This window comes from Octopus sinensis, linkage group LG2 (assembly GCF_006345805.1).
Source record: "Octopus sinensis linkage group LG2, ASM634580v1, whole genome shotgun sequence".
Lineage (NCBI taxonomy): Eukaryota > Metazoa > Mollusca > Cephalopoda > Octopoda > Octopodidae > Octopus > Octopus sinensis.
The window spans coordinates 104,776,148-104,802,231 of record NC_042998.1 but is presented as its reverse complement, the minus strand read 5'-3'; the positions used below and the strand labels follow the sequence as shown (position 1 = coordinate 104,802,231).

Sequence of the window (26,084 nt, the reverse complement as noted above, 5' to 3'; positions counted from 1 at the left end):
ACCGTACCCTCTCTCTTGCTCTTCCTCCTTGACTCTCTCGTCGCTGACACGTGACAAAAGGGAATCTATCTTTCTGCCCATTTCCTTCCTAAAAACAACACGTGCTTATACTTGTCTCCTCTCGTAAGCTCGTCCTCCTCGCGTTCATAATAGTTTTTCTATCGTCTTGGCTTAACAGCCCTCATCGTTTATTTTTACTGTCTTGTTCTCACTGTTCTGTTCTTCTTACCACTCTCACCCTCCGCAAAAAATCCCAAATTTTATTTAATTTGCTTTGCGGGAAGGACTGTTTCAACGACGTTGCCTTCAAAACGCAGAGTAGATGAAACAGGGACAACTGAAGAAGGGGAATGTTCTTTATGTTGTATGTCTCGTTTCTCTGTTTTTTTCGTTGTTCGAAAAAAAAGTTCGTTTTCTATGTTATTGTTTTTATGTTTTCGTTTCTCATTGTGTTCAACGTTTTTTGATGTTCTGTACCCATTTATGCATGTATATATATACATATAGATGTAGGTACATATGCATATATTTATATATAATTATATATTATTTATATTATTATATGATCGAACGCCATGCATCCTTTTCCAAGTAAGTTTTATATATATATATATATATATATATATATATATATGTAAACAATCTGGTAGGTTGGAAGAGAGAGGAAGAAAAAATAATATGTATGTATATATATATATATATATATATATATATAGCAATTAAGGACAACTACTTAATAAGGAAAACTTAACAAGAAATTGTCAGGTAGATAGCGTGAAAACCTCACAAGAGAAAAAATTTCGAAAATAATTATTTCTTATTGAACATATTAATTTATATATAGAGGGCATTATACATACATGCCAGAAGGCATTATACATACATGCCACACGCTAAGAGGGACAATTAGTCATTTCTACCAAAAATATTACTAATCCCACCGAATGCAATTTTTCAAAGTAAGACATTGTCTTACTTTGAAAAATTGCATTCGGTGGGATTAGTAATATTTTTGGTAGAAATGACTAATTGTCCCTCTTAGCGTGTGGCATGTATGTATAATGCCTTCTGGCATGTATGTATAATGCCCTCTATATATAATATATATATATATATATATATAATATATATATATTATATATATATATATATATATATAAATAGATAGATAGATATATGTATGCCTGTCTGTATGTATGTATGTATATGTATATGTGTGTGTGCGTGTGTGTATGTTGTGTGTGTAAGTGTATACATATACATAATACATATATATATACAGACATACACATACACGCAGGCATGTACACACACATTGGCAATGATGGTTGAAAACCTTTCACTATCACTTTCTGAAGATAAAATTACATTTCCTGATCCGTTGCACATCAGTCGAAAATACTATGAATGCAAAAATGGCGTAAGTAGGCTGCACAGATATTATAATATTTAAATAAACAATAGCTTGTTATGATGACTGTAAATATTTATGGTTTCATTGTTATGATGTTTTCTAGTTGATTTATTGACAGAAGTGTCCCTCTTAAATATCTCTTTGATGTCCATTACTTTAAAATACCGAAGCAAATTTTCACATCTCACATTTGTATACGTATGTATGCATGTATGTATATATGTATGTATCTATTATGGATGCATGTATGTAGGAAGGGAGGTAAGTATATATCTGTATCTCCCCCAACCCCCCTCTCTCTCTATATATATATATATATGTATATATGTATGTATGTATGTATGTATGTATGTATGCATGCTTATGTATATGTATAGATATAGCTATAGATATATGTACATATACATGTATCTATACAGACACATACACACACATATATATATATATACATGTATTATATATATATATATACATGTATATATATATATGTATGTATTATATATATATATATATATATGTGTGTGTGTGTGTGTGTGTGTGTGTGTGTGTGTGTGTGTGTGTGTGTGCGTGTGTGTAATTATGCCAGAAAAGAAACAATCTGGTAGGTTGGAAGAGAGAGGAAGAAAAAATAAGCAAAGACAGGCAGAGTAAGTTATGAATGCGTGTGCTTATATATGATTTGAAGCTTTCCGGAAATTATTCAGTCATTACTGGTATCTGCGCTTCCAAGTACGACTCAAATCACTTAGGTAAGTTTAAATTTTCCTTGATCAGTTAGACTGCAATCTCAAAATATAAAATCCTTATTTCTAAACTTTCCTTGGATTATACTTGTAATAGGAAATCAGGCACTTCGTACCTCATGTACACACAAACACACACACATACACAATCTATATTTACAAGTGAAAGGACAAACGAAAGAGGAAGGCACTCATCGAATTTAATAGATGTTACATGTATTATTTAAAACACTTTGATTCGGGTCCATACAACTTTCGCAGCTCTCTAATAGATGCCCGTGTCTTTCAGGCTTAGATTACCGAGGGCATAGAATTTAGTCGAACAGTATGATGTATGAAAATAGATGAGTGCAATGGTGGCAGAATAGATGAGTTGTCGGTGGTCTGTGACGGAAAGAATGACAGTATGTGTCGCCACGGTTATGAGAAATGTCAACAAAAGAATAAAGGAATGGAATAGCAGATTATAAATACTTACTTACTACAGAATAGTTTATATCTTTGCAACAGTTCAAAGTTTGTGGTAATAGCAACATAGTCGTCAGAAGTAAGAATGTGTTGCAATGTCATTAAAACATGCTCCATGATGTTTTAGTATTAATAGTGCTGCTTGGTATTGCTCGAAAGAGAGTCACTGACAGAAATTCTCCGGATCGGATTGTGGTCTCTGATGAAGGGAGTGTTGAGCAATGCAGAACAACATGATATGATATGATATGATATGATATATATATATTTTATATTTGTTTTGCAAGATTCTTGATGTGAAATCGTGTGTTGAAACAGATGTTTTTGTATTTAGGTATGGTCATGTTGCCAGTTTAGCCAATAAAATCACACGCACTATATATTTGGTTTTAATTTACTTCAGCTTTATTTATTTTTTACATTAATCTTAATCTTATTTCGGCCATAGTTCTTTCGTCACACTTCTGTGAACTCATCAGTGGTCCTTTGCTTTCTTCTTTCTTTTTTTGTGTCTTTCATTACTAACGATCAGCCATCGTTAGTAAGGAGACACACAAAAAAGATTAATGTAAAAAAAATAAATAAGGCTGAAGCAAATTAACACCAAATATATAGTGCGTGTGTTTTTATTGGCTAAACCGGTAACATGACCAACCCTAAATACACTATATATGTATATATTTTTTTTTCGCTCCTTTTCACTCTCCTTGTTTTTTTCTGTGTATGTTTCTGTAGAAGAGCGTAGGCTCGAAACGTAAAAGACTTTTTCTATTCCTGGGCGCTATACTAATACATCTGTTTGTTTGTACACCACCTGCCTTCGTCTTTTGTTTATTTTCGTAAACTTTCCCTTCATATATATATATATATATATATAATATATATATATATATATATATATATATATATATATACCTGTGTAAAACTTTTCCTGAACATGGTAGATTGTATCTTATGTAATCCCTGGATACATCAATAAAATTCTACCGAGTCAGCTGTCGCAAATTTTAGACACCATTTCTGTTCTCTTTATGTATATATAAGTATGCATGTATGTGTTTATATGTTTGTTTGTGTGTGTGTTAGTGTGTGTGTTGTGTGTGTGTATGTATGCATGCGAGAGCGTGCGTGTATTTTCAGAAAGAGACCTAAAATAGGCAGAGTACAAAACGACATTCTTAAGTGATATGCGTTGTAGCGTTTTAGAATCAAGTTTACACCTTGCTCCGAAATTTTTGATATCTGAGTGAGGTTTTAGTACATAATTTCGATAGTGATATTGTCCGTATGGAATAGTGATACTCTGTACCAATTTGCTATATACCATTAATTATAGGTGAAGCAGCCAAAATTCCACAACCTTTAATTTCAATTATTTTTTTATCCTTTCAGTAATATTATTTCACAATAATTCTATCTGTAATAGTTCCGCTGTTGATTTTTACTCAGCATTCTTCATCTGCTGTTGTTATAGTTTGTGTCGAGTCTTAAGTGTGCAGTAAGGTAAACGGAAATGTTAAAATATCTCTCTCAACAAGACTTTGCCTATTGTTGTAAAATGACAAACGCCTGGCTTTTGGGTTCATTTAGCGGCTTCCACTGCCTTGTAAACATTTAGACCAGACTTATCGTGGAATTACGCATGAATCATTTATGGTTTTGCCTCATTTCCTTTACCAATCTCAAGATCTTCCGGAAATCTTGGCAAAGTTCGTTGCAGTTCTTTCATCGCCATGTATGAATGTATGTATGCATGTATGTATGTATGTATATGTGTGTGTGTATACATACATGTGTGTGTATATGTATATATATATATATATATATTTATATATATATATATATTATGTATGTGTATGTACATACGTGCATATATATATATGTTTATACATACATTCATGTATATATATATATATATATAAAAGAATTTTTGCGTAATAAAATAAAAAACCAAGGCTGTGTAGAAAGTAGAACATTTATAGATAGAAGGTCTTACAGCTGTTTCCAGATATTTATTAATTATATCCCTTCATCGGAGACGGTGTGAGAGGATGATTAAGTCATAGTTAGTTTAGATGTGATACAAAATAGAGAGTGAGGGGGAGGAAAGAAAATAGATGCAAGATATGTATGGATATTGAAGTTGCAAATCCATTTTTTAGGCAGAATGGTATATATGTAATATTCCAATACCCTATGAGTAAAGTCCAAAAGTCCAACAGAATTTTAAATGGGTCCTTCCAAACATAGAGTTCATACAGAATCTAAGATTCCCTTATGAGTGAGATCCAGCAGTTTATATATATATATATAGTCAATATATCATATATCCGAAAGAGAAGCACACGCTAAAGTATAGAGCAGTAACGTATTAAAGTTAAAAAGTTAATGTCTGGTCATAGAGTGACCAATGGTTCTGCATCCACGAAAGCTGTAGCTTCGCGGACGCTTCATCAGACTCTAATCCGAAGAGTTGTCCGCGAAGCTACAGCTTTCGTGGATGTGGAACCATTGGTCACTCTATGACCAGATAGTAACTTTATTACCTTAATATATATATACATACATATGTGTGTGTGTATAAAAATGTGTGTGTGTATGTGTGTTAGTGTGTATGTGTGTGCGTGTGTGTGTGTGTGTGTGTGTGTGTGTGTGTGCGTGTGTGTGTGTGTGTGTGTGTGCGTGTGTGTGTGTACATAACATTTACTTTTGTGATAATTTTCCTTTCAGGAAAAAAAAGATGAGGTGTTTGCTGCTCTTAATCAGCCTATGTGTAGCATACACACCAGCAACATCGCAAGGTAGGTAAACACTGTAATCTCATGTAAATAGGTAAACTCCATAATCCTTTGTCACTTTCATCTGTGAACAGCCTATAACTACAGGTTCCAGTTTGATGTTGCAACACATTAGTTCTACTTACGTGAGTAAGATTTTTCTGATCATATAAAACAATCGCACAGGTTTTAGTACAGGTTGTTGCCTATTTTACTAACCAGTTTGTTAGAAATATTTAAGCACAAAATTGTAACGACTTCTATTCATGACTTCTCATTCTCCAACTGGTTTTCGCTCTGTTGCCGAGTATTATATATGTATAGGTGATCAAGACCCATGTGCGTGTTATGTTGTCGTGTTTCTGCTTTGTTTACATTGCGCCCATTTATATTTTCATATTTTCATTTGCGTGATTATTGTTGTACCAAGAAAAGCAGAAATAAAATGAAAAACAAAAAAATAAAGCTGTATTCATGGAAACAAAACATTAACACGATGACACACCAAATCACACGCAACCTGAACAACACACGACTGCTTTATATAAGACAGCAAAACAAACGTAAGAGAAATAAATATCCGTAGCTTGAAAAGTCATTGAAAAGTTCACAGCAGTGTAATAATAAAATTTGATAAACTGATTAGTGTTCCCCGTTCATAAAGTGTAGATATTCCGCCCTTTTATGAAGGAGGTAGGTTAAACATGACCCTTACGACCTTGAGTGTGCTTTTCGTAGAATTCATGCAGCTGTAGGCTTTCGGGCCAGATCTCTGGTCTGGACTTCCATAACCTATCCACGTATCACAGCCTTCTATAATTCCTTATGATACCAAAAATAAAAACATAGATTCAAGCATCTCGGTTCCCCATCCTTTTAAACACCGACACATTAGTCACACATGAATGGCTTATCAGATCCCTTATATCATATTTTATATCATTCTTGAGCGTAAATGTACAATCCATTTCCCATAAGACCCCTATCCAGTCTGCAAAGGACCGCCTCGTGCATAGCACAGCTCTCAAGCATTCCAGACTCCAAAGCTGCATCCAATCTTTCTGGTCTCTTGCGAAAAGAATTTTCACCAACTTTGCAGAATGCTCTTTTCCTCCACCTCTCAACAATAATGACTCTGTGAGAAATAAATGTATGCAGAAATTTTTCATTTTCTCAGCCCATTTTGCGTCTAACTCCACACTGAGCACATGTGACCAGTTCTCTCTAAATTCATCTACTTCAATTCGACCAAGGTTTCCACTGTGCTGCATACACATCATGCTACTCTTATTTCAGATCAACAGATCCAGTGGTTCAGACAATGTTCCTTCCAGTGCATTCAAGTACTATGATAAAAACTTTACCACATACTAAATGAACTCCTTTACTTTTCAATCTTTACGGAAATGTACTCTGGCATTTCGAAGCACACTTTAGTGCATCTAATTCGTGCGTCCAATTCCACCCTAAACTGCGCCAATCTGAGATGGTGCTATTGTTACGTGAACGCACGCACACACACACACACACACACACGCATGCATACACACACACACACACACACACACACACACACACTCGTAATGGCCCTCATACAGAAAAAGAACCAATCAACTGATTGGCATTAAATCACTCACAGACATGTTCCGTTCATCTGGCCAATAAGAGTGACAACTCTACTCTCCCATTGCTACTATAATAGCCCCTATACCTCAGAGCTGGTTAGTCTTGTACCTCCTTCAGTAAGGCACTCCTGATCCATTCAGCTTTCATCACTCTTGTATTATCCAACTTCTTAGCTTTGTAGGAACCGCTATTTCCAGTCCTATTTTTTTCCAGAACATCGGTTGTCTGGAATTTATCATATATATCCTGCAGCTGTTGACTTGTAACAGTTGAACCGGAACATTAACGGTATCAAACTTCCTAGTCTCAAGGGGAAGGCTGTAAATAGCATGAGGACTAATCCTTCCTTCTGACACAGTAATTAAAAGAAAAGCAGAACAACGCTTGCGTTATGTTGGAAAAGAAACTGACCATTCCAAAATAAAACAATATTAATTACTAAGCAACAAATACAAAAAGAAATATACAATTATTACTCATAAATAACTATCAACGGAATCTACTGACTTCTGTTTAAATGTGTAGAAAAATTACGAAAAATGAACTGTTTCAGTCCTACTAGATGTAGTAAAATAAACCTACTCTATTTTGATATAATGTACTATGAGTATGCATAAAACTAAATATTATTAACATACTAATGAAGTTTAAAAATTTTTTGTCACTAATTTAATTAGTTGTTTGATACAAGAATGTAATGCTTGGTAATAAAAAACGTGTTGATTAACTGAACAAACTGGTGCTGCATACTGAAACGAAAGATCAACAGACCATATCGTAATTGAAGGATTTAATCCAGCTACGTGAAAAGAGTTTCATTCGATTTCAAAGTCTATATGTGTGTGTGTAGATAAAAACAGAAATAATAAGCAGACGGTTTGGCAAGATTTGACGAGGGCATTTAATTTAGCTATATAATAAAAAGGTGTACAAAGTCTCTAATAGCTGTTTCTAGAACATCGCTATTGGAACATCGTGTCAGGCGAGGATTCCACAGGCCAAGTATACCATCATGGGAGAGAGAGAGAGAGAGAGAGAGGGAGAGAGAGAGAGAGAGAGAGAGAGAGAGGAGAGAGAGAGAGGGGCTAAACAGAAGTAATAGTGGAGGAACATTACTCATCAATGATATTATTTAAGTTCATTTTGTCTAAAAAGGGAGGTGCAAATCTAATTATAAATTCAATTAAGATATGTGTGTAAATTTGTAATTAGGTGCTCTGATCTAATTTATAATTAGATTGTGTGCGAAAGTGCTTGTGAGTGTACCCTAGAGTAGTAAATTACCCAACCGTTTCTTTTTCGTACTTCAACTGACCGCACCACATTAGAACGAAAATTCTTTTGTGGAAGATTAAGTACCACAACTTTCCATTAGCTGTTCACGTATACAATACAGGTATTGCAGCTGGTCGCATGGAATTAATATTCAATTTTACTGTGATATCAATACAGTTGTTCTTCATACAGTTCTATTATTATTGCTCCGCTGTAATGATTTTATCTATATAGGGATAAATCATGTTAATTTTAAATTGATTACTTCTAATTCTAGAAAAGTTTTTCAAATAATATATTGGACAATGTGTGTGCGTACGTGCGTGCGTGTGTGCGTGCGTGCGCGCACGCGTAAATGTGTGGGTTAACACGTCCAAAGCCAACTATTTACCTTCTTATATTTACCACTCATTTACTATTAATTATTTATTTTCTCGACTCTTTATACTTTTTAGGTTTATCAAAACCATGCGTGAAAAAAGAAAATACTAACGGAATCTATTCAACTAGATACAAGGGTTAGTTTATTTGACATACTTACTTTTGATTGCATTTCTTTGCATTTTTATATCTATTGTTCGTTATATTTCTAGATACAGTTGTCTCTTCCCTCAAACACACGAAATAGTAAATATCTTGCTGACGTTGCTAGGCTTTGTTAAATGTGTCTCTAATTATTAATTCCTGTTTTACGACGCTTTGCATACACTGCCAAATTTATTATTTGCTGTTTTTACGTATAATAATAGAATTTCTTCGTAGGATATGGAAAAGTAAGATAACGACGCAGAAACACTCGTCCTACAATCGGATGACATCATTTGCAACCCATAGTTTTACACACCTTATCAACAGGTTGACCCGGTTAATATGTTTCAACTGTGTCACTGTGCTTATCATCTATGATGCTAAGGAGAAGAAATACACGTCTAAACTAGTATATTGATGTCTGTTCCTAATTCCCGCTTAAGCAGATGAAATAGTGTCAGATGAAGTATTTTCCAAATTTGAGAGTCTACACTTAAACGTCTCCAAAAGGATGATACAATAGTGACTAAAGAAGCAGATAGGAGTGGTGTTATTGTCATTGTCATAATGGATGCTGAATATTATCAGTATTTCGATGAAGATTAGTTGAAGAACAACCATTTACTCTGAAATATGCACAAGTGTAGACCACCACAATATAAAGCAGCCTGATAATCTGGTTTCAAAACGTCATAAACCACCACTTATAAAAGTGAATGTATTACGAATTTTGAACCCAAACCTGACAACATTTATGGCTAACTAACAAATACATGTCATATGAAATACAACACGCAAAAAAGGAACAAGGAGGTGAATACATAAAATTGCTACAACTAACGTACCCAAAATTTAGATCTCTCATAGTTAGTCCGGTATGATCTACCCATCAACTAAGCAATGTTGCTGATGTAATTTTGAAACCTCTATACACCCACATACTGAAATTCATTCGGGATGACATTGCTTTCCCATTCTATCTAAAACAACAGAGCAAATTCGGTGCTGGTTAAATTTCTTGTAGTAAACCACAATACAAATTTTCCACGTGATTTAGCAATAGTGGTAATTAAATATTAGATCGAAAAACAGAGAAGTAATTTCCATTGGATTCCCCATAGCTATACCATTATTTTTACAACGCGGAAAGTTAACTTTAAATTAGAAACGTAGTAATGGGAGCAAATTTGCTGCAGTTTATGAAAATTCAGTAATGGGAAACTCTAGACAAGAGCTTATCAAAGAGTAGAAGAAACCTATGGTACACATTAAAAAGAATATAGACAGGGTGCACGGAAAAGATGATTGTTTTCTAATTCGGAGAAAATCTGCTGTTTGGAAGAAGTCACTTCTAGCTAAACAATCTACATCCAACTTTGAAATGCACGAAGATGAGCTATGCAAAATAATAATTTCTCAATATAATAGTATTTAAAAATATCAACATCAAAAAGGATATAAATTATACACATCCGTACCTGAACTTCTAATAATGACATATAGCACATTCATAAAGTATTGTTCCATATTGTCTAATCAGGAAAATTATTTATGATGTAGATACTAGAGAAGAACGACTTGAAAGCTACTAATAGAAAATAGTATTCAATTTTAAAAACCAATACCTATAGATTCCCAACAAAGAGGAACACAATACCAGAATATCGTATATACATACATGCATACATACATACATACATACATAATATATACATACATACATACATACATACATACATACATACATACATACATACATACATAATACATACATACATACATACATACATACATACATACATACATATATGTAAATAGTGGGAAAAAAAGACTGAAAATATTCAGACGATGGAAAGTCATGTATAGATATTTGTATATGAACAGAGCAGATTTACAGAGTACAATGACACAGAAAACTAGGGGAAGAAGGCATGGTATTATAGGTCCGACAGCTGTTTCTGGGGATTCAGAATTACGAAATGATGTTGGCAGATGTAGTTCACAAAAAGTCGAGAATATGCAATCAATAGTGGATACATATAGACATTACGATAAATTCGGTCCCCGTCTTCAGAGTAGAGAGATTTAGAAATTCGGGGTTGGCGTTCAGCCTGTTGAAAAGTCATTTTTGCTAAGGCATGTCTCTAGGACACGATCACTTTGATATAAAACCAGATATGCATGGCATATGATTTGAAATGTTAGGTAAAAATCCTGGTGTCGGTGAATATAAATTTGCGCATATGTATCACACACACAATCAGAGACACACAAACTCACATGTTCATGCACCAAACGATATAGTGAGACACATACAACGACAAATGCGCAGATTAGCAGTTACTTATTTGTTCAGTCGTTACCTTTCTTGACAGTAAAAAGAAAGAAACTCGCATTTTCTTTTGTTTTATATACCAAGTCAAATTTCAATTTCGCCTGTCGTCTTATATACAGTTATACATTTACTTACTGATCAATTGTTATACTCAAAATTTGAAATAATAACATTTAAATTTAAAAAAACATATTTATGTATAATTTTGCAGCAAAAACGGTGACATTTTCTCACGCATCCTAGTTTTAACTAATGTTGGTTTCACATTTTGGCACAAGGTCAGCAATTTCAGGGTAGGCGACAAGTTGATTAAATCAACCACAGTGCTCAGTTGGTACTCATACTGTCGACCTAGAGATGATGAAAGCAAAGCTCGGTGGAATTCGAACTCAAAACGCAAAGACGTGCAAAATGCCGCTAAGCATTTTTCCCGAGTGCAAAAGATCCTGCCAGCTCGCTGCCTTGTTTAGAACTACGATTAAAACTCATTATCATTGAAAATGGAACTCACTCTTTGATAATTTACAAGAACTAGCATGTATTTCATAAACATTGTTGATAGAAAACATACAAAACTCATTGTGTTTCTTTTTAATTCATAGGTTGTTGGATACATGGAGTTTGTCAGCCATATGGGAAAAAAATAAAACAGGCCCTTTCTTGCATGGTTTATGTTTGTGAACGAAAAGGAGATCTATCTAATGTGCGGTATGAAGCAACTGGTAGGCTTGTTGTTCTTTTTTCTTTTCTAAATTTATATCATATAATACGTGCCAGAATTTACTATTTTTCGATAATTAGGTATAGAAAGTTATATCTATTATTTAAACATATTCAAACATAGTAGTAGATGTTGAGAGCCGTGTATGGCAGAATATGTTTGAACACAGAACTCTACTTCACTCTCAATGCATTTCTTCAGCATTTTTCCACATTGAGATTATCTGTGAGACTGAAGTAGAGTTCCGTGCAGTCAACACGAGGGAACTGGGACTCCTTCTTAAACTAAGCTATGACAGCAACTATCTAGACAACCATGACTTTAGTAGATTCTGCACCCATCAGATTACAGAGGGGAAGACCACCCACAATCACCTCAGCAGTGAAGAAAAGCAACGCAGAGCGCTGGAGTGGCTGGACACTGAGAACAACAATCAGGCGAAAAGAATGATTGCACATGCAACAGGGGCTAGTATAAAAACCACATAGAAGAACCACATAGTAAAGTTTAACAGGAAATTATACATGCAGGTTCAAGGTTCAGCCATTGGTGTCGGTGTAGCTGGAGATGTGGCCTGCATTTTCATGACCTGGTGAGACAGAAGACTTCAGAACAGTCCAAAACTCTTTTATATTACTGTAGGTGTGTAAATGACGTTAATATTCTAGTTGAGACCAACTCTAGGAATGATAATGTAAAAACAGAGAGGAGCATAATAGGGAGCATCCAGCACGTAGCTAACCCCATCCACAAAAGTATCAAGGTAACTGTAGATTACTTCACCAGGTACCCCAACAATAGACTTCCTGTCCTTGATTGGCTGAAATTACCGAAATACGACAACTTTGAAAATACAAACTTTTCTCAACAACACTAAAAGTAAAAGATGTTTTATATGGCATAATCTACCATAGTCTACCAAAGTGTTTGGTTACAAAAAAGTAATTTCTCGATCTGCCTTCAAAGGATAAAGATACGGGAAATCTTTAATGAACACTTTTCGCGCGCGTGTGTGTGTGTACACACAGACACACACACGTATATATATATATATATATATATAAATATTTATATATATATATGTGTGTGTGTATGTATGTATGTATGTATGTATGCATATATATATATGTATATGTATGTATGTATTTATGTATGTGTGTGTGGGTTAGATTTTCAGGATCCAATAGAATCAAGGTAATTACATAGTAAAAGCATCCAGACAGAGTCAGAGATGGCGCACCTGTGCACTAACAATGTGTACGGACTAAAGTACATACGAATTTATCCCACCATGTTATGGCCGAATACACAACGTGTACGAAAGTCACACAGGAGTACCATTATGGCACGTATCCCACAGTTGACTAAACGCTAGTGATCCAAAAGCAGGAGAAGTTCTGAAAGTGGTGAACTATAAACAATAACAGAAATGGTTTGAGGTTCACTGTGACTGTTTCAGTTGCAGTTGACCCTGCCCCAAGATGGGAGAGTCAACTTCCACGACGTTCTACTTATGTGAAGAGTCCTAATTATTAAATTTTACTCTTATTCCACTCGAGGAAAACAAACTTTTTACATGATATATTTTTGTTCATCCTTTCGGGGTCGATAAAATAAGTACCAATTGAACATTGGAGTCGATGTGATCGATTCATCACCACAACGAAAATTAATTAACGCCCGAAACAATAGTAATGAACCTCAAACCAGCTGTGTTATCGTCTGTATATAATGATATAATGTATCACATGCCCACAATGCAAGGAAAACTATGTTGGAGAAACCAAAACAAAATTAACCAAACGTGCAAATGTGCATAGACACCAAATAAAACATCTCTCGCTTAGAAAAGCATACTGTGCAGCGAGCACTTAGACACCTGTGCACAAGGAAAATTCACAATATTTCCGTTTTATAAAATAAATGAAGAAAACGACCTACTTCGAATAACCCGCCTTTTTTGCCTCCCCTAATTGTTGTTTCTCTAGTCCGCCTTTCTGTCGTCTATCTGTCCAACATTTTAATGCCTTCTATTGCGTTTTTGTTCCATGTATATATGCACGGTATGCTTCTCTAAGCATATATATATATATATATATATAGCGGCGTATGTTCAGCCTTGTGCTCACCTTATAGTAGGTATGTATCTAAATTTTGTACGACCCTTACTCTATCTTTTATTCTCCCTCTCATTTTTCTTCCTTCTCTCACATTTCCTCGCCCTCTTTCTTTAACTCCCACTATTTCCCACTTTCCCACTCGTTTTTCTCCCCTGCACCTTTCCCTTTGTTTCTGATCTTTTTCTAATCCTTCAATTCCGCTGTCCCCTACTCATTTCTCCTCTTTTCACGTGACCGGTGTCCAGCCAGCCACGATCTTTCTTTCTTGGCCTGACTGCCGACTGTCAACACGTCTTGTGTCCATCTACCAGGTTCCTGCCTTTAGGCTTTCACTACATACACGCCAGCTCAATTTGAATCGTTATTAGTCGAAAGACGCCTGTTGTTATTTCTTGTTGTTTGTATTCGTATTTCTGTACCATGTCCTCCGTTTTTTCTTTGTTTGTTTTTTGTTGTCTTTGTTGCCGTACACTTTCGCTAGCTTTCTTCCAAAGGGCTCTTAGCTTGGACTTTTTTGGGGACAACCAAATCGAACCATCTCAAGTGTAACTGTCCGAAATGGTCCTGACTTCTGGTACTTGACCGAAGAAAGAATGCCACGAATGAACTGTCTTTTTTGCCTGTCCTAAATGTTGTTTCTCTTGTCCGCCTTTGTGTCGTCAATTGTCCGACTGTTTTAACTCCCTCTATCGCGTTTTTGTTCCATATATATATATATATATATATATATATATATATATATATTACATTATATAAAAGGGCTTAGTAAAATAAATTACTTTGCCGCATACTGAACTCATTAGAAATAGCAGCTAAAAAAACCTTTTTTAAAACTATTTCTAATACTTAAAGAAAACCTCTCTCATATAGTGTTTGCTCAATTCAACTCACGAAAGTATGGGGGTAGAGACATTAAAAAATCAAATGCAAAGGTTATTTGAGAACGTACGTTTCAAGATTAGTCAAACTCGACATTTCTATCATCAGCTCAGAACTCCCTGGTTTGGATTTGAAAACACAAACACATGTTTTCAAATCCAAACCAGGGAGTTCTGAGCTGATGATAGAAATGTCGAGTTTGACTAATCTTGAAACGTACGTTCTCAAATAACCTTTGCATTTGATTTTTTAATATCTCTACCCCCATACTTTCGTGAGTTGAATTGAGCAAACACTATATGAGAGAGGTTTTCTTTAAGTATTAGATATAGTTTAAAAAAAGGTTTTTTTAGCTGCTATTTCTAATGAGTTCAGTATGCGGCAAAGTAATTTATTTTACTAAGCCCTTTTATATAATGTAATAATTTGAATTCGCCTTAAATGGTCCCTTTGCATACTGAATACTTGGTGAAATTGATTAATTAATTAATTTTACCCTCAATTGTTGAAATTATATATATATATATATATATATTTTTTTTTTTTTTGTACTTGTTTCAGTCATTTGACTGCGGCCATGCTGGAGCACCGCCTTTTAGAGTGGTGAAAGAGTACAGCAGGGATCACCACCATCCCCTGCCGGAGCCTCGTGGAGCTTTTTTAGGTGTTTTCGCTCAATAAACACACACAACGCCCGGTCTGGGAATCGAAACCGCGATCCTCCGACCGCAAGTCCGCTGCCCTAACCACTGGGCCATTGCGCCTCCATATATATATATATGTGTGTGTGTGTATGTGTGTGTGTGTGTATGTATGTATGTATGAATGCATGTATATTTATATATATGTGTGTGTGTGAGTGCATATAAATATGCACATACACATATCTACACTCACACACATATATCTTAATTCCTGGCTGTCAGATAGATGATAATCTGAACTATTCATATATACACACTTACACATACATATACACACATACACACTTGTGTAGTTATGTATGTTTTATCTTTGTGTATCTGTGTTTGCGTGTTAGGGTCTCTGTACTCATGTTAAAGGTTGCACAAACCAATATAAATATCCACCTTTGTATCCCATTTTATTGTTTCAATAAGCTGGCTATCGCTGCACTGAAACATTCTAGCAGAATCCAAATATAAAACATAAGTAACTTAATTAATCTTAAGTGAATATTCAATATTTTCAATTTGATTAGTTGAGAAAGATTTCTATATTTTCTGAACAATATTTTGTGATTATAAGAAATTCACTTATTAATTTTTCCAGGCTGTAGATTGAATCACAGATGCTATAGGAGTGGTAAAATTATAAATTTAAAGACATGTAACAGACTTACTTGTACGTATTCATCATTTACTGGATATAAGTGGAAAAAAGAACCAACAGGTATGTTAAAAACTTCGGTTTTATCAGTTGAATAATGAAATTTATCTATGTGAAATTTATGAATTTCGAGCAATAGAAATATGTTCACTTTCAAAATCCTCATGTAAGTTCATTAAGCAGCTACCAGGGGACAAAGAATAGCTGCCTACAGAAAGAGTAGACAAATCGTGCTCAATTCACATTCTACATTCTTATCAAACGAAGGAAATTATTTGGTATTGCGTTCCTCAACGTACGCAATTATCTTTGGACTATCTTTGATCATAAGTCTACTTGATCAACGTTTAGCAGAGACTAAAAAACAATACCAATAGACAGGTAAAACTTTAACATGTATACATTTAAGTCATGCTTTTTCTCGTTTTAAATGTGGCCAGGTCTTAGAATTTTCAATATTATTTTTAGCATTCATAAAGATAAATAAATAAATATAAATTAGTACCTATGCAATAAAGTGTTATCTGATTATACGTTCAGTGACTAAATTGAGTTGGAATACTTGCCGCAGTGTGCTAAACAACCATAAAGAGGAAACGCGCGTAGGAGCTATAATATAAACTTCTGTTTATTTTCTATTTCTCATATATATAAATCGACAGATTTGTTTTTCTTTCATTACTGATACCCCATGAAATATATCTTAAGCGCTACTTGTTCTGAATTCTTTCTGAAAAATGTGCATGCAAAGAAGCACATCCTAAAGTAGTACAGAATCGATTGAATTGGTCTCAGAACATGACTTACATTCATTTTATTGACCATAATGGGATGATATTCTAAGTTTGTCTCGTCAGGAACTGAAGTAAGAGAGGAGAAAGCAGCTATATGTGCTACAATTAATAACCATAAATCATTACGTATAGTGGCCTAAATGCAGTAAGCTGGCAAGAGCCTTAGCACGTTAGGCAAAATACTTGCTGATATTTCGTTGGTCTTCATGCTCTGAGTTCTAATCCAGTTGAGGCTGACTTTGCGTCTAATACTTTTGGAGTCAATAGAACAAGTACAAATCAAATACTGAGCGGGTATGTAATCGACTTGTCCAACCCGCTCAGAATTGCAGGACTTGTGCAAAAATTAGAAAGAATTATCAGAACGCTCGCGGACACACTGCCAACAAATTCGGAACCGTATATATGTCGGTTAAGCAATCACATAGAAACGTTCTGCAAGAAAATGCTTATAAAAAAGAATTTTAGTGCGAAGCGTAAATCTGTTCTGAATGGACGGTAATAATGATAATTATAATAGTTTCAAATTTTGCCGTAAGGTCAGTAATTTTCGTTGTGGTGATGAATCGATTACATCGACTCCATCGACTAACGATTCTGCCAGCTCACCGCCTTAGATAATAATGATGAGGATAATAATAATAATAATAATAATAATAATAATAATAATAATAATAATAATAATAATAATAATAATAATGATAATGATAATAATAATAATAATAATAATAATAATAATAATAATAATAATAATAATAATATGGTTAAATAGAGAACCGCTACCAAAGTTTTCAAACGGCACAAGGAATAACAACACAATGATGACATATAACGTTGCCCCTTAAGAAATAAGGGGAATGATCTGACAACATTAAATAATCTCATCTATTCCACTGCTAAAGTAGTAATTACCCAACTAGGTATTAAGATGACAAAGAAAAAGGCCAGGCATGTCAATGAACCTCCTAAGTGGAAAGTAGCGATACAAAAAGAGATTGAATCTCTGCGGACGGATGTTTCAGTTCTCGATGAGCTTGCTAGAGGAGTGAATATTAAGTCGAGAAAAGCTAGAAAAATCAAGCAAAAATATAAAATCAAAGATCTCATAAACCTCCCTGCAACTAAGGAACTGTTGAAACAACGGATACAGTTGAAAGCCCAACGGCTTAGAAGGTATGACAAAAGAAACAAATTTTATCGACAAAATAAATTTTTTAAGACAGATGCAAAGAAATTTTATATCAGACTAATAGAGGTAAGCATCCCCACTGATAAAAACATATCTGTAAAGGAATTTGACAAACTTAGTAAATATAAGGACCTGGAAATCGAAACACAAAAGATGTGGAATCTTAAAACAAAAACTGTTCCTGTTATTGTAGGTGCCCTTGGTATGATAAAAAAAGGGATGTCAGAAACATCTAGACAATATCCCTGGAGAACCATGTCTCAAGGAAATCCAAAAGATTGTGCTAACAAGTACTGCCCACATCCTTAGAAAAACCCTATCAATGTAAATGTTTGTGTTGTATTACATGGAGATATTTCTCTACTTCCTCTCCCCAAGCTTTCAGCTATATTTCAACAACTCTTAACCTTCACTTGCCCTAGGGCGCTGGGTGTGCCCCGGCAAGTGATTGCATCAAACATGCAGATTAAAAGTAAATGATAATAATAATAATATATGCCCTGATGCAGTACCAGACAGTGGCTCTCATGGCTGTTGATTTTTAACTGATTGGAAGTGTTATCATGTACATTGGTTTGTCTTGGTATAAAAGATGAGCTACAGCAAATATTCTGCTCAATACCACAGATTTGCTTGTCAGTTGTTTGACCGTAACCAGTTCAGCATGTCCCTTAGTGGCTGACGATATGTGTATCTCTGATCACGAGCAGATGTAGTGCGGGAGCATCATAGTCATGTGTTGAGAGGGATTCTTTGGGGTTTGAATAATTCACCTCTGGAAATATGGGTGTTACGTTCAACATCCTTAAACAACCCTTATTCAGGGACCTTTTGAGCGGATGGGTTACTCGACCAGAAGAAAATTCTAACTGGGCCCCACCTGCAAGGTCATGTGCTGTTTATCTTGATATGAGATCACTATGTCGCGCACATATGGTTGTGATGCATGTGCCTAGTGTACCCTTGTCAGACGGGTAGTCATGATGGGTATACTGGACTTCGTATATTTTACCACAATGTCACTTTGATGGCATGCACTGCTCTCTCACTCAATAATAATAATAATAATAATAATAATAATAATAATAATAATAATAATAATGATGATGATGATGATGATGATGATGATGATGATGATGATGATGATAATGATAATGATAATGATAATAATGATAATGATAATGATAATGATAATGATAATAATAATAATAATAATAATGATGATAAGGCTGCGTATATATTCAAAAGCCGCCAACAGAAAATCAACCACTTGTTATTTATGGATGACCTCAAACTTTATTATAAAAATGAATCCCAAGTCAGTTTCTTCGTTGATACGGTGTATATTTTCAGTGTTGATATCGGAATGGACTTCGGTCTGAAAAAGTGTGGTGTGTTAGTCATGAAGAGGGGCAAAATTAAATTTATGGACGAGCTAGCGATACCGTCGGAGGAGGTAATGAAGCAGATAGAAGAGACGGACTGTTAGTACATGTGGATATTGGAAATGGATAAATTCATGGAGAGAGAAATGACGGAAAAATTCAAGGTGGAATACGTGCGCAGACTGAGACTGAGAAATTAAACGGACCGAATAAGACTGAAGATATTAACCCCTGGGCGGTTTCACTACTTAGAGGAGCAGGGCTAATCGCATGGACAGTAGACGAACTAAAGAGCTTAGACAGAAAGACAAGGAAGTTGCTGATTAGATATGGTATGCTCCACCCAAAATGTGACACAGACAGACTATATACCAAGAAAAAGAGGGGAAGCGAACTGAGTGGATGCGAGCACAGCATTAGAGCAGAAAAAAACAACATAGCATGGTATATAAAATATGCCACAGAACCACTATTGTTGGAAGTAAGAAGGTCAGGCTCGTGTAGGATGGAAGATTTTAAAGATAAAGCACTGTACAAGCACTTGAGAATGAATGAAACTGAAAATAGGTAGATAAAGGAAAGAATGCATGGACAATTTCATAGGGATGTTGAAGATAAGATACAGTGAGAAGAAAATATGGCTATGGATGGGTAAAAGTGATTAAAAACCGGAAACGGAAATAGACAACACATCAGAAAGTGGTAAGTACAGAATTTGTGGACTAAATGGTGAAACCTTATGGCATATTACCACTCAATGTACGCCACTATCCCAGAAAGAATATGAGACGTCATGACAATATAGCAATGATTGTCCATTGGATACTTTGCAACGAGTATGAACTTGACGGAGCAAAAAAGTGGTACGAATATAAACCCGAAGGCATCATCGAAATGCAAAGACCCTATGGGATTTTATGATTCAGTGCGACCATGAAATAAAGAATTGGAAACCAGACATAATGTTAACTGAGAAAGAAAGCAAATGATGAAGAAATTGATGAGGGTTTCACCAGATAGGAATGTACCTGTCTTCAAACCTTTCAAACTAGCCCACCACATAGCCTCTTTTACCACAATCACTAAGCAGAGAAAAATCTGCCTTCCTTTTCTCCAAAAGGAAGGTGGTGCATCGATATTCGCTATGCACTCTCAGACAGCTGAATTCGTCTTATTCCCGACACAGCTGCTCCACACAATCCTACAACTCTCTAATGCATCCTAGACGGTTACGTTCCCCTGCAAGTATCTCGAGCAAGTTCGGCTTTTGGCACTTCCATGCCTGAAGTGCTTGTCTCGAACAGGAAATGCCCCTCTGTAGTACTGCCAAGCCAAAGGCTTTTGGAAATTGTCCATGATCTTCAACCTGTAGGTCCTCTGAAAGAGGCTACTCAGACTGTTCTCGTCGATGCTTAGATTCAATGCTAGGACCATCATCACTCACACCCTCAACTAGTCTGAAAAGCAGAAGGTGGAATATACGAGATATTATTATTAATCACGACAATTGTTTCGACACATCTAGCGTCGATTCCTCTTGGGTGGGACACTCAACAACTAGTTCAAGAGCATCCGATGGTGCAGATGTATCTCGTCGGGTGATAAATAAATACAACTCTTTAAAATGACTGTTCCGCAATGTAACTTTCCGTTTTGTAGAAAGAAAAGAAGCCAGGGGGAGGAAATATCTTCATTTATATAGAAGATCAAAAATAAAATCACAGATGGCAAAAAGAGAAACGAACACGCAATCCAGCGAGAAAAGTATTACGAATAGCCGTTAACAGATATGGATGTATAAACGCCCTCGGGCAATCTGCATGGCGCGAGTACACTCGCTCATACAAGCATCCGCAAAAATGCAACCATACGCACACGTGAGGTTTGGTGCACTCATGATCACAAAGCGAGTTAGTTATCTACTTGATGTTTATAAGGATGGAGAAGTTAAATGTAAACTTAAGTCATCCATACCTTAAAGCAAATTAAGTTAGCGGTTGCTCAAAATTCATACTCACTGCATTGTGGGAGAGTACATTTATATGCGTACGCTTGAGATGTCGTTCAGAAATTCTATTATCTTCTCGTTAGTCCACAGAATAGATAGCATCTCGTGGAAATTATATTGTATGGTTTCGCATACCTTACTATGGACCAATTAATGCTGTACTTTGTTTTATCCTCCTTCAGGTGCCATACAAAATCTGCCATAGATATTGAATGTTTCTTATTGATTGTCTTAAAGTTGGCATCACGGTTACGATAACGATTCTTCTACTATTTTCTTTTCTTCTATGTATTCTGTATCCTTTCAAAATTTCTCCCAGGCATTACCCATTACGATGCGTCTTCGCTTAACGGCCATTAATGTTCGTATTCGTCGACTGTTTAATCTGTACGTCCACTCTGTCGTTGTTTGTTCGTTCGAAGCTCTAACTCACTAAAAATTTTATGTTTAAAAAATTTTTGGATACTGCTGTTTTGTGAAGCTTTCCTATCGTGTCGTTGAAAGTTCGAAACCGGGAGTAATTAACAGTCGACAACTGAGGAGGGGTTAGATTTATTTTGGTATTTTCTTCTGTACTTGTCTCTCATTATGTATTTACGTATTTTTCACTAGTTGGTGATGTACTGTACTTGATGCATTATATATATATATATTTTAAATGAAAAATGCATTAAATACTAAAAGACGTACACACAGGACAGACACAGAAGGACCTTAATTCTTCATCAGTTATCGACAACTGATGAAGAATTAGGCTTCTTCTCTCTCTCCTATGTGTACGTTTTTTTAAATATTTAATGCATTTTCACTTATTGAGTAACTGAACGCGACGCATCCCGACTTTTGTTAACAGTAAGTTTATATATATATATATGTGTGTGTGTGTGTGTGTGTGTGTGTGTGTGTGTGTATGTTTGTGTGTGTGTGTGTGTGTTTATAATCCTGTGTGCACATGTGTATTACACATACAAACACACACACGAGTTCCAAATGATATAGAGAGATACTTGCGACACATGCGCAGATTAGCAGTTACCTATTTCCTCAATCTATATACTCTCTTTCATTAAAAAACTTTTTCCTTTCTGATCTCTTCCTATTCTTCTTCCATGTGTAATATAAAGTTCCGACTTCTTCCCCCAGTCCCTATTTCTTCTATTAACATCAGCCGCCGTACAAAGAAGTGTGTGAGCTGGATGAGCCGTTTATCTATCTCTTTAAAGAAATGCACCTCATTTGGGAGCGGTTGTTGAGTTAGTCACTTTTAAGCGCGAATTAAATCCTATTCAGGGGTCCTTAATTCAAAGATGAAGCCATTCGAAGGTGGGAAATCACCACACTGATTCGTTCCATTCTTATCATTTTAATCTCTTGTGTTGTATGAAGAACAATGTCTGGTAATTTGAAACATAAAGAGTTCTTCTCTGAATGATTTAATTCATTTTTAACGCGAACCTAATACGTAAAGGTTTATTTGTCTGTTTGTGTTGGTTGTTTTTGTAGGAACTGTCCAGTTCAGCACTGAGACACGGTTAAGGTTGTACTACATAGTATTACATGCATTTGTATTATATTGGATCTCTTATTTTGTAAACACATAATTACACACTTATATACACATATAGTTTATATTTGTATATGAAGTCAACTGTGAGTCGCCTGTCGTCATATATACAGTTATACCTTCACTTATTGGTCAGTTGTTATTCTAGGTTGCTTTAAAATTTAAAAAAATAACATTATGTTAATTTTGAAATAATATTTATCTATATTTGTACAGTTAAATGAAGATGATATTTTTCGTGCATCCTAGTCTTTAGACGTTTCGAAACTAACATTGAAACTCATTATCACTGAAAACGTATTCACCCTTCAACGGATATCCGTGTTGGAAATGGAAATGGATATTTCACCATTGAAGATAAATTGATAATTTATCGTTTATAAGTGTGTTACAAGAACAAACGTATTTCATGAACATTGTTGATAATAGAAAAAAAAACTTATGTCTTTTTAATTCATAGGTTGTAGGATAAATGGAGTTTGTCATCCACATGGGAAAAAAATACGACAGCCATATTCTTGCCTGGTTTATACTTGTAAGCGAGTAGGACATCTATTTTATGTACTGGAAGACATAACTGGTAGGCTTGTAGGTTCTTTTTTTATTCCTCCAAATTCATATCGTATAATACGTGCCAGAATCATATAATACGTGCCATGCCTTTCGATAAAATAAATCTAGAATGTAGTATCTATAATTTAAATATAGTAGTGGAACATGAGGAAAACAATGTATTTCAGAATCTATAAGAACAGAAAGTAAAATATTTTGCTGAATTTAAAATGCTCGCCATTTTTTAGTTCCTGAGTTCAGATTTACTTGGATTTGATTTCATCTTTGACAATTGCTAAAATAACTACTACTTAATGCAATATTCACTCCAAAAACACTGTTTTTGAATTCACTTTTTTCTTCATACCAACCTTTGTCATGTTAATGTATGACAGACTCCGAAATAAAAATTTAGTGTATGATTGCTCTATCAGTCTTGGGCAGACTGCAACCCAATAAATAAAACAGATGACATTTAGATAATAGATAAAATCGACGATCCAAGTAATGGTTTCAAATTTTGTAGCAATTTCGGAGGAGGGGTAAGTCGATTACACAGACTCCAGTACTCAACTGGTATTTATCTTATCGAACCCGAATGATAAAAGTAATAGTCGGCCTCGTGGTATTTAAACGCAGGACATGCTAGCGATTCTGCAAGGTCTCTGCCTTAGTTGAACCATATATTAATAGATATTTAATACCAATATCAAGAATAAAATTTCCTGATTATGAATTAGAGTAAAATTCTAAATTTCTTCTGACAGGTGCCTGGCATGAATTATATATGTAATTGGATTCTCTCTCTCTCTCTCTCTCTCTCCCTCTTGTATACATGCACTCGCACGCACACACACACACACACACACACACATAAAAGTTGAAAATTCTCTTTGGATTGATTTAGATTTAAACATTTTTAAAGACAACTGGTTTCACAGATTTGATTTTCAAAAGTTTTAGATAGAAAGACATAAGCTTATGCCGCAACTGTCTTGGATTGCAACTCAAAACTTGTCTTGCATGCGATTTGATTGATCGAGGATGATCACGTGATAAGGTTTAGAAAGTTTTGTAAGTTCCCTGCTACGTCCGTTCTTTAATGCCATGTTACAATATGTTTGGCGCCGTATGTTAAAGCTGTCACAGTTGAGTGAACGTCTAGTGATAATCTCAGATAATCAAGGCTGGGTGGACACATAAACATATGCACAAAAGATAAATGTCTCAAGTTCTAAGTTTTTCCACTTTACTTTTGTTTAGTCAATACCAAAGACCAAAGATAAACAAAGCAAATATATTAATAAAAATACGAAGACTGATCAAACTTTAACAAAGTACATTGACTCCTAAACTCATTGATGTGTTGAATTTACACAGCTAACAATCTAAACTTTGAACACATTCTTTACTTTTCCTTGTATGAGTCTAACACACGAATTTAGTGGAGAAAAAAATTTGATGCCTGCATACATAGATAGTTAGATAGTTAGTTAGTTAATTTGGCTCAAAAGCAAATAGCAAGGCCATGTAGGGGGACATGGAGTTAAGTACAGGGTGGTGTTCATGTAAAGAGTTTAGGCCACTTGAGGTCCAGGGAGGCTTTGAACAAAGCGGTCGTCGGCATCTTTACCATCTCGTCTGGCAGCTTGTTCCACGGATCCGCAACCCAGACGGAGAAAGCTCCTCTCCTTCGATTGAGATGAAATCGTCGCAGGTAGAGCTTTTCGGAATGACCCGCAGCCGACGCTCTGGAGCAGGAGTGAAGAACAGCTCTTTCGAGAGGTTACACTTTCCGCTTATGATGTTGTGGGCGAGAATGAGATCACTACGGCGGCGGCGTTTTTCAAGATAATAAAGGTCGAGCGTCCTCAGCCTTTCTTCGTAGGACAAATTTTTGAGACCATGAACCATGCGGGTAGCCAGCTTCTGGACTCTTTCGAGATGCTGTATGTCTTTGAGGAGATAAGGAGAAGAGGCTTGAATCCCATACTCCAATATGGGTCTCACCAGCGTGACATAGAGTGGTAGGAATATGGCTGCTGTGAGCATTCCGAATGACCGTCGAATCAAGAACAGAATTCCGCGTGCTTTGTTGGCAGCATGGACGCACTGGGCCGAAGGCGAAAAGGAGGAATCCACCAAGATACCTAGGTCCTTTACTTGATCGGTCCTCTCCAGCAGCAGACGACCCGGCTCGAAATCAAGTTGAGTTGCAGGAGTAGAGCCGACAGGCAGATGACAGCACTTTGACACGTTCAGACACAGGTCCCAATCGTTAGACCACTTCCAAATTTGGTGGAGGCATCGACGAAGATCCTCTATATTACCGCGAGGAGCGACCAGTTTGATATCGTCG

The 26,084-nt window shown here is 35.5% G+C and overlaps 1 protein-coding gene across 4 annotated transcripts in view; it reads left to right on the top strand.

Moving 5' to 3' along the window:
- The first annotated feature begins 2,032 nt into the window (after window positions 1-2,032).
- The window catches only part of LOC115222431, a 36,733-nt gene continuing 12,681 nt past the window's right edge, over window positions 2,033-26,084 (top strand). Inside the window, exons 1-6 of one of the 4 annotated variants that reach the window (XM_029792633.2) lie at window positions 2,042-2,163; window positions 5,356-5,426; window positions 8,759-8,821; window positions 11,769-11,888; window positions 16,177-16,296; window positions 23,634-23,753. In XM_029792633.2, coding sequence (XP_029648493.1) covers window positions 5,366-5,426; window positions 8,759-8,821; window positions 11,769-11,888; window positions 16,177-16,296; window positions 23,634-23,753 — 484 coding nt within the window. In that variant the 5' untranslated portion in view covers window positions 2,042-2,163; window positions 5,356-5,365. Of the gene's footprint in view, window positions 2,164-5,355; window positions 5,427-8,758; window positions 8,822-11,768; window positions 11,889-16,176; window positions 16,297-23,633; window positions 23,754-26,084 lie in introns of all 4 variants that reach the window. The other 3 variants (XM_029792643.2, XM_029792635.2, XM_029792651.2) reach the window with 3 other exon arrangements.